Below are 10,151 nucleotides of genomic sequence, written 5' to 3'. Positions count from 1 at the left end.
CAACGGATAATACAAATGCTCCAGAATCTTCGCTGAGAAAAAGGAAAATAAAATAAAAAGTTATTATTTACTGTATAAAATCATAAAATATATTGAACTTATTATATTTTAATTAGAAAGTTGACAACTTACTGTATAATCATGGCACTGTATTCATAATGAAGCTTTATATTCCATGGACTCTCGGAGTGTGGGTTGTTCCCAACAATGGATAGCAGACGAGCAGCGTTTATAAGTATATGCTCTATTTCCTCATTCAGATCTTTGAAGTTGGAATCTTGCCTTCGCTGCAAGTCATATATAATGCACTTATTCACCCCTGTAACGAGTTTTAGCAAAAACCAGCGCCTATCTCTGTAGACAGGGATGAGAATTCTTCGTGCCTTGTCCCACGAGATACAAGACCATTTTGGATCACTGCTTTTCACTATCCCCACCAGATCTGTGTTGACAACATTATCTCTATCTTCGGCCAATACTAACATCGAACTGTAGAAATCTATGTCCATCAACGACACATCTGGCGACATCACTTCAGGATGTCGGATCTGCATCTCAAGCAATCCACAGAGAGCTTCGCCGAAGTGCTTAATACAACAAAACAAAAGGTTTTCAATGTTTTAAAATAAGTTCTCTACATATTTAAAAGCATTGTAAATGCTTACAGAGAAAGTGACACGCGAGTTTGCGATTGCCATGGGCCCATAGTACGACTTCTCATATTCGGCATAAAAACCTCGAATCATACTTGGCTAACGGTCGAGCATCGATGCCCTAACTCGCGCCAGCGAGGTGTTTACCTTCAGTGTCACGGTCTCCACAAGTGGCCTCACTGCGTAAATTGATCAATTATAACAACTTTAATGAAAATATGAATAGACAAGGTGTAGTATAATAACCTCTCGACGTGGTCGCCTCGCCACCTGACATACGCGCATCCGGAGTCACTTGAATATCTGAAAACAAAAAAGTATATTGTTTAATATACTATACATAAATATAAAATCAAAAAAGTGTCTTACCTTACCTTCCAAGGACTCCTCTGTAACGCCTGGAAGGATAGGCTCGAATATCTGTTGGGTAGTCAGATTATCATCCACACCTAATAGCGTACATTAAACAAATTAAAATAATAACAATTTTAATGCAAATATGAATAGACAAGGTGCAATGTAATAACCTCTCGACGTGGTCGCCTCGCCAACTGGATTACGCGCATCCGGAGTCGCTTGAATATCTAAAAAAAAGTTTATTTTTAAATAAACTATACATACATATAAAATCAAAAAAGTGCATTAACTTACCTTCTGAGGACTCCTCTGTAATTACTGGAAGGTTAGGCTCAAATATATGTTGTGTTTGGCTACTACTGCCAATTTCCCTAGCCAGACTATCATCCACACCTAACAACGTAAATTAAACAAATTAAAATAATAATGACAATTCTATTACATGAAAATAAATATAATTTATGTAATTAACTCACCAAAATCGGCCTCGGATGATTTCCTCTTCCGCCCTCTGCTATAGGCTATGCTATAATCTTTGTCCTGATGCACTAGCATGTTAGACCTAATCTCACCAAAACCAGTTCTGATCTGTTTAGTCAAACTCGATCTCAACTCATCGAGACCAAGATTAAAACTCGATTTCAAGTCATCTAAAGTCATATTTATATTCCGGATAGACGCCCTGGTCTCAATAAATTCTGCTGACATCTTAACATGCATAGACGCAACGGAATCCTCCAAGGCAGTCAACCGCCTCTCGAAACGATGCTCCAACGGTGACGGGTGGCGGGAAGGATTGAGTCCAAAGTGGACTCTAGGACCCGTACGCATAGGAGAACTAGTGCTAGAGCTGAATCTATTGAGATCACCAGAACGGGTGCCGGAAACGTCCTGAGATGCATTTGCGGAAAAAGTGTGCTGGAATGATCTACTCATATCACCATAAAAGTTGCCGGAAAAACCGAACTTGAATGTGCAGAAGGCGTGTGCTGGACTGAGGGAGACTCCAAAGGGTGCTCGCTACATAAGACTGTTTCACCTTGCCTCTAGAGCTCGAGCACCCGGTTGTGTAATAAGGTGAAACTAGCTCCTCAGGAGTAGGAGTAAAAAATCCAAGACAATCCTGCATATAATTAATAACATATCATATTAATAAAATAAATTAATGTCCACAGTTATTATATCAAATCCATTCATATTACTTACATCTATAGGAGAACAACCAAAGGCTGCAGCGATATCAGCGTCATTTGGGGCACGGTTTGACGACCACGTGTTAGTCACCCACTGAAACATCCTGGGCAACATCAAACCTTCCACATCTCTTCTCCTTGCTACCTTTTGTGCCACTCTCGGATAACATTCATAAGCAAGGATCTGTAACATAAATTTCAAACAATGTTACTAGTAGAAATAAAGATATCAAATCCACTTTAACAATCAAAAAATAATATACCTGCAGAGGCATAACAAAACCGCCGACAAGGAAGCTGCCGTCAACTTCTTTCCGACCTTGTGCATCGGTGAGGTAATTATATCGCCCTAAAAGGTCCTTCTTCAAACATCGGACAGCATACCGATAGGCTACTCTACCCCAGGGATAATGGTTGAACCTATCCAAATCATCTACAAGCCTCAAGTATTTAGGGTCGATCTTCATCGTCTTTTTCCTCGTCGCCTCACCGAATACGGCACAACCAAAGTATAGACTAGCCATCTTTATCTTCTCCACATCTATACCAGTCTCATTTTGCTCTTCGACAATAATCTTTCCCTCCAAATCACTCAAAGCAATCTCAGACTTACCGGGAAAGTGTGTGGTGCCAAATACATCTCTATCTGATAAATCTTCGGGCTCTATAGCGCAATCGAGACCCGTTATCAAACAATATTCTAACAAAGAAAATCTAACCGGCCTTTTGCACACCACCATCCACAAATCATCACTACTACTATCAACAATATGATTACTCATTAAATACAATATAATTTGACTGGAAATGTTAAAATCTCAATAATACCTAACCAAATTACCAAAAGCCGACTGCTCGAAAAAATGGGTTCTCTCGTTGTTGTTCAAATAGCGATGAATCTTCTCAGAAACCTCTTTATATCTCGATTGAATTGTCAATTTGCATCGAAAAATTGCATCTATGCCTAGTTTCCTCGGCAAATAAACCTGTGACAAAAAAAATTAGTACAGTTAGGAAAATATAAACATGTACACGAAAATATTGGTCGACCACAAATTGTCGACCATAGCCATTTGTGGTCGACCATAACCTATGGTCGGCCAATAGATTATGGTCGACCACCTTGTTTGTATGGTCGACCATGTGGTCAAATGGTCGACCATACCTGACCACATGGTCGACCATTTGACCACATGGTCGACCATATAAACAAGGTGATCGACCATAATCTATTGGCTTTTTCACTTTGATGGTCGACCATGTGAGGTCGACCATACATTATGGTAGACCTCTCATCGTCGACCATCAAAGTAAAAAAAAACGGCGATTCACACGCGCACAGCATACATAAATCACAAAAATGGACAAAAACACAGAAGCAACAAGTCGAAATAAACGCGAATCTTACCACATTTTCGTTTGTCATTCCTTCGATTGAGTAAGCGTCGCCTTGAGGGAAGGGTTTTTCGAGGGTTTTACGGGAACGGTCGGAGATTTTGAAATTTTTTTCGAAAAGAGCTATGGATGTTTAATCGGGGATAATTAGGGAAAAGGGGTGTGTTTAAAGAATTTAAACTTAAAACGTAGGGACATAAAGGTAATTTTAATCATGGATCCTTTTTTTAAAAAAAATCACAATACAGTCGTTTTTTCCTAATTTTCCCCTGATTCGAGTGGTTTTGAGGTGGGAAAGAAAATGTGATTATGATGCATGTGGTAGTGTTGGGTGTGGGAAGAAAGATGGGTCCAGCGCCTTGTAGGTTCTGCCCAGGGATTTAGGGGCTTAGTTTTGGGGTTGTTAGGACCTTTTAAGTGTTTTTAAGATATGGTAAAAAGTTGAGAGAAATTTGGTTAAGTTATGAAATGAGCTCAAGTTTACGTCTAGGAATGCTTATAAATATGTTTTGGGTCATTTTTAATAGTTTGGTAAGTTTCGGATCAAAATAATGAGTTTTGGATTTCTCTGGGATTTAATCGCTGCATTAAACGTTAATTAAAGAATTAATTGAAACGCCTAGATTTAGGCTTAATAAAATTATGGAAAATTATATTTAAGCTCAAACAATTATTAGAAGTCCAAGTTTTAATTTGGGAATTTTATGCTAAGGTTTGGTTTAATTCGTGATTAAAACACATTAATATGTCATATTTAAAGATTAATTTAAAAGTCAACGATTTAACCCAAATAAAAATATGAGAAAATTCTTGTAGGCTTAAATAATTATTTGGAACATGTTAGAGTCAATGGAATTAAGAAAATGTCAAAAACGTGAAATTTTACGTCTAGGAGCAAAACGATAATTTTTGGGTTTCCAGCGGAAAAATGGTCATTTTGCACACGGGGTGAGATTTTGGTCCTGGCAGAGCTCTGAACACAAATTATGATATTTTTAATGTTCATGCATCACGTTTATAATTTTTATGAAATTAAGACAAATACTGTGCATGCTTGGTTTAAAAGAAAAATTACGTATATGTCTGCTTTTATTAAGTAATGAATACGATGACACGTTTTGAAAGAAGTGATTTAGTTGTGACTAACACGATGACATGATGATATGATTGGAGATATCCTGAGGGAAAAGACCCTAGAGAGAGCCCGTTTACGGGAGAAGGCCCCAGAGGGAGCCCGACGATCGTATTTCCATTGACATGATATGATGATATGATAGGCCAGTGCTCAGTTGACGGGTGAAAGTGCCGCTGATGTCCCCCGCCTCCGGTACCGTGGTTACACGTAGATGGATCCATCGACTGACATGATGACATGATGATACGAAAGTCACAGCTAATGAACGGAATTCAAATTAAGATTTTAACACGTATATGCTGATACGATGATACATGTTATTACCATTTTTTGACAGGTCACAGTTACGCATACGATATGATAACATGATGAGACAGGTTTTGACATGTTACGATTTTGCGCGACACTCTTATGTTCATGTTTTTAAGCTCATGAAATGTATGTTGATTATGCTATTTTTCACTGTTATGTGCTACGTATATGTACTTGTTATTAATGGTACAGGTGTGTTGAGTCTTTAGACTCACTAGGCGTTTGTGATGCAGGTGAGCATTTTGATCAGGGGACCGGAGGGGCCGAAGACTGAGTAGGCAGGCGGGATTTGCGGTGACACGACACGAGGACCATTATTTTTCCGCATATTGATTCATGTGTTTTGAGGAGAGTTACACATTTTTATATGTTGATGATATTACGATTTTTATACGTTTACTGTTACGTTGATTTTGGATGACGTTAGTCATTTTTAAATTGCGCTACTTTTATTAGCAAATAAATATGATTATTTTAAATGTTATTTTGTAATTGTGAGTTTTTAAAAAAAAAATTTCTGCACTTTAAAAATGGTAGATGTTTCATAAATAGGCTACAAATTTTATACCGCGGTAATTCTCTACAAGTCTAGTTTGCAACGCAAAAATCGGTTCGTCATTTGGACACTCGAGCAAGGAGATATGTCATTTTTTCCTACGGTCGCTGCAAGCTGCACAAAAATTCAGTTTTGCATATATATGTTTTTAAAAAATCTGAAATTTTGAATTTTAAACATCAAAATCAGTTTCAATGTTCTTTCAAGAACAACCCGCTCTTATATCACTTGTTAGGATCGATTAGGGGGATCATCATTGAGCTACAATAGCTCGGTTCTTGAAATATTGAACACCGATGAATTAAATCGAGTTTGGTTTTCAAACCTAGCGGAAGACAATAGAAATAATCCTTCGTTGAAACCGATTAACATTTTTTAAATCATTTAAACATATATGCAAGTTGAATGAGTAAAAATATTTTGGTTGAAGCATTTTATCAAATACTTGGTATGCAATATTTTTGTATTTGAAGAACTCAAAAAATGCTTCAACAAAGCATGTTTAAAATTATGAAAATGATGAGTAAATGCAATAAAAAAATAGACAGAAATTTGTTTGTGTATGTTCGGAGACTTCAAATGCTCCTACGTCACCCTTTCTTCCCCTAGGGAAGGATCCACTAAAAGAGTTTGATTTATACAACACCTTGTACAAACCCATTTCAACTTAGGACTTATCTCTTGCCTAACGGAACTTCTAGCCCTCAAGATTGCAGGCAGCACCTCACAATCAGCATATTATTTAATATCTCATATGCAAAGACTACATACACGAGTTTATTTTCTTTGTGCAAGACTCACTCAACTAATCTTTGAAGTTCAATTCTCTTGTATATTATGAGTGATTGTGTGTGTGAGGGATTTATCATTTAAAATATACATCTCAAATACATCCTCACACAAGTGCTTCATGCTCTCAACTAGCAATGGTCAAATTCGTCTTGCTGGACATTTTCCCGAGTGGTCAACTTGTTTAGTTCAACTGATCTTCAGTTTCAGCTGGTCTGGTTCAGTTCAACTGATCTTATTCAACTAGTCTTCAGCTGGTTCAGTTCAACTGGTCTTCATCTGGTGGTTAAGTTCATTTCAGTTGGTCAACAGCAGCTAGTTCAGTTTAGTGGGTCGGCTGAAACCAGCCTAGCTGATTTCAGTTTGTACAGAACCCGTAGGTTAATCGTCATTTATAAGTATCTTAAGCTTCGATTCAAAATTTGCCTTTTGAAAATGATTTGTAGATCATCGTCTTATTTTTCCAATGCATATTAAATCACTTCATTTCAATAATCGAGCTGAGATATATGAACAAAATACCGCAACTGCTCAAACCTAACTGATTGTTGTTTTCGTGCAATCATTTTGGTAATTTAGCGATCAGTTAAACCTTGATAACATCTGAATTTGCCCAACTAACGTGAAATACAACTTGTTCCAAATAGAGTTTTCTGATCATTCAAGTTGGCGCATTGTCATTTGAATCATCCAGTTTAGAGATATCATCAAAATACAAAAGCTTTCCATAAATTAAGTTTTTTCAGAATTCAGTTTCAGTTTGCTTCTTGTTTTAATAACTTCACACTTGAGTAAATATGTTAGAAACACAATAACAAGTTTTGTTAACATTGAAATCAAGATTGCTAACATGAAATGTTCCAACAAGGCTTCTATGAATGATGAGCTGCAGAGGTGTTTTGAGGATGCAAAGAGTGCAGCTGACATTCATTTGCATCTCAAAGAGCTCTTTGGTGAGCAAACACGCCCTCTTAGGCATGCTACCGTCAAGGAGCTAATCACTTTACGGATTTGTTACGTTTGAGTCTACTATCTAGAAAGAGAAGTCGGTTCTTTATGTAAGTTCTTCATCTGGTACGAAGACTGCTCCACTTGGGAAGGTAAAGAAGCGTTCTTTCCAACGTCCCAAGAAAAATGTGCCCTTGACAAGACTGTTGATATCTGTCATCACTGCAAGAAGTCTAGACATTGGAAGCGTAACTGCTAAGAATATATTTTCCAGAAAGGTTCTAGAAATGGTATGTTCTACATTGAAGTAAATATTTCAATTAACTCTATTTCTTAGGTATTAGATATCGGCCGTGGCTCATATCTCTGTAATGATTTGCATGTGATGGAAAGAAGTAGAAGACTAAGGGAAGGTGAGACCTTCTTGAGGATGGGCAATGGGGCAAGAGTTGCTGCCAAAACTATTGGAGATGTTTATTAATTTTTAACATTGATTTTAAGTTAATTTTAAGAGATGTTTTGTTTGAACCTGATTTGGTGAAAAACATTGTTTCCATTTCTTTGCTTGATAAAGATGGATATTCTTATTAATTTAACAAAGGTGTTTGCAACATTTACAAGAATGAATGTTTGATTGATACGTGAGAATTTCAAAAAGATCTGTATAACTTAAAATGGAAAGATATTCCACAAAATAATGTCCAAGCAATAACAACAACAAACAAGCGAAAACAAGATACTCTAAATTTGACACAATTATGGCATGCTCGATTAGGACATATTTCACTAAGAAGAATGAACAAGCTAGTGGGAATAGGAATGTTTGATTTGTCTGATATTAATTCTCTCACGACTTGTGAATCCTGTCTAAAAGGAAAGATGACCAAAATTTCCTTTAAGGGCCACGTGGAGCGAGCCAAAGGATTATTGGATTTTATCCATACCGATGTATGTGGTCAGCTTAGCGTCACCACTAAGCATGGACATGCCTACTTCATCACCTTTACCGATGATTTTTTGACGTATGGGTATGTGTATTTGATGGAATACAAATCTGAAGCCTTTAAAAAGTTCAAAGAATTCAGAAATGAAGTAGAGAAACAATTGGGACAAAGCATCAAGTCACATCGATCGGATCGAGGTGGTGAGTACTTGAGTGCCGAGTTCGAAGAGTATATTAAGGAGAATGAGATTCTCTCGGAGAGGACTCCGCCTGTTACAACGCAGTTGAATGGTGTTTCGGAGCTTCGTAATAGGACTTTGATGGACATGGTTCGGTCTATGATGGGGTTCACGGAGTTGCCGTCATCTTTTTGGGGATATGCACTTGAGACAGCGGCACTGTTGTTAAACAATGTCCATTCAAAGGCAGTTGATAAGACACCATATGAGATATGGATGGGTAAGACTGTCAAATATTCTTATCTTATAATATGGGGAAGCCATGCTTATGTGAAGCAGATAGTGGGAAATACATTGGATGGTCGATCCATTTTATGTTACTTTGTGGGATATCCGAGGAATTCAGTTGAATATTATCTCAAATATCCCCAAGAAACAAATGTGTTTTTTTTCTAGTAATGCAAAATTTTTGGAAAAAAAATTTCTATTGGATAGAAAAAGGGAGATGATAGAACTCGAAGATGTTCGAGAGACACTCACAATTGTAGAACCCACACTTGAAGAGCCAACAGAGGAGATACAAGCTCCTAGAAGATCCGAGAGGATCTCGAGACCACCTATGAGGTATGGTCTGCTTCTTGAAGAGGGCCATGATGAGCCTAGCCATGGATGTGATCCAATGACCTTCAAGGAAGCATTATCTAATGCCGATTCATCTAAATGGCTTGAAGATATGGAATCTGAGATGAATTCCATACATTCGAAAAAAGTGTGGAATCTTGTGGATCCACCTGAGGGAAGTGTTCCCATAGAGTGTAAATAGATTTTCAAGAGGAAACTTGGGGCGGATGGGAAAGTATTGACCTTCAAGGATCGATTGGTAGCAAAAGGCTATACTCAAAGATAAGGAGTTGACTTTGAGGAAACCTTTTCTCAAGTTGCAATGTTCAAGTCTACAAGGATATTGCTAGCCATAGCTGCATGATATGACTATGAGAAATGACATATGGATGTAAAGACAATATTTCTTAATGGGGATATTAAGGAAGAGATTTACATGTCCCAACCTGAAGGGTTTACATCTGTCGGAAGTCAGCATATAATATGAAAACTTCATAGATCTATTTATGGTCTAAAGCAGGAATCTAGGAGTTGGAACCTCAGATTTGATAGTACAATCAAAGAGTTTTGTTTTACTAAGAATCATGAGGAACCCTGTGTGTAAAGGCTTAATAATCCGTATTTGAAAATTTGCGGAAAAATTTAAAATTTTCTTTTAAACTAAATAAAATATCCAGTTCATAAAATAAACTGTTGAATAACGTGTCATGTTTAAAAATAGCAGCGGAAGAAATTAATGTTGTAAAAATAACTGTAAAAATTTTATCCAACAGTACATAAAAATGTTTGAGCGATAACAACAATAAATAATAAATGCTGAAAATGAGGTCCTCGGGTCCCACTACTGCCGACTCGAGCTGGCTCACTGATCCCCGCCCTCGGTCAGGACATCATCAGTACCTACAACAATCAAGTCTAGTGAGCCTAAAGACTCAGCATGCATATATCGTAAATAACAAGTAAATAAATAATAAAATCGCATGCAAGTGAAAATTTCCTGTACTGAGGTGTAACGTAAAATATCATTGCATTGGTAATTATAGTACGTGCATAACTGAACTGAAAATATC

At 37.2% G+C, this 10,151-nt stretch overlaps 1 protein-coding gene across 1 annotated transcript; it reads right to left on the bottom strand.

The window, feature by feature from the left end:
- Positions 1-849: 849 nt before the first annotated feature.
- Positions 850-3,478, bottom strand: LOC140989413 (uncharacterized). Its single transcript, XM_073458615.1, has 8 exons — positions 3,236-3,478; positions 3,032-3,189; positions 2,467-2,962; positions 2,217-2,387; positions 2,050-2,133; positions 1,487-1,928; positions 1,305-1,403; positions 850-956 (listed from the first exon to the last, which is right to left on the bottom strand). Exons 1-8 carry the CDS (start codon positions 3,476-3,478, stop codon positions 850-852), a joined length of 1,800 nt encoding a protein of 599 aa, XP_073314716.1.
- Positions 3,479-10,151: the final 6,673 nt, after the last annotated feature.

The sequence above is a fragment of the Primulina huaijiensis genome, chromosome 12 (genome assembly GCF_012295235.1).
Source record: "Primulina huaijiensis isolate GDHJ02 chromosome 12, ASM1229523v2, whole genome shotgun sequence".
Lineage (NCBI taxonomy): Eukaryota > Viridiplantae > Streptophyta > Magnoliopsida > Lamiales > Gesneriaceae > Primulina > Primulina huaijiensis.
This window is presented reverse-complemented; position numbering and strand designations above follow the sequence as displayed.

Coding starts and splice junctions, on each gene's coding strand:
- LOC140989413 (XM_073458615.1), bottom strand. CDS start 3,478: ATGGTCGACCTCACATGGTCGACCATCAAAGTGAAAAAGCCAATAGAT. Junction 2,963..3,031: donor GCTTTTGGTAATTTGGTTAG/GTATTATTGAGA, acceptor TATTGTTGATAG/TAGTAGTGATGATTTGTGGA. Junction 1,404..1,486: donor ATCATCCGAGGCCGATTTTG/GTGAGTTAATTA, acceptor TTACGTTGTTAG/GTGTGGATGATAGTCTGGCT.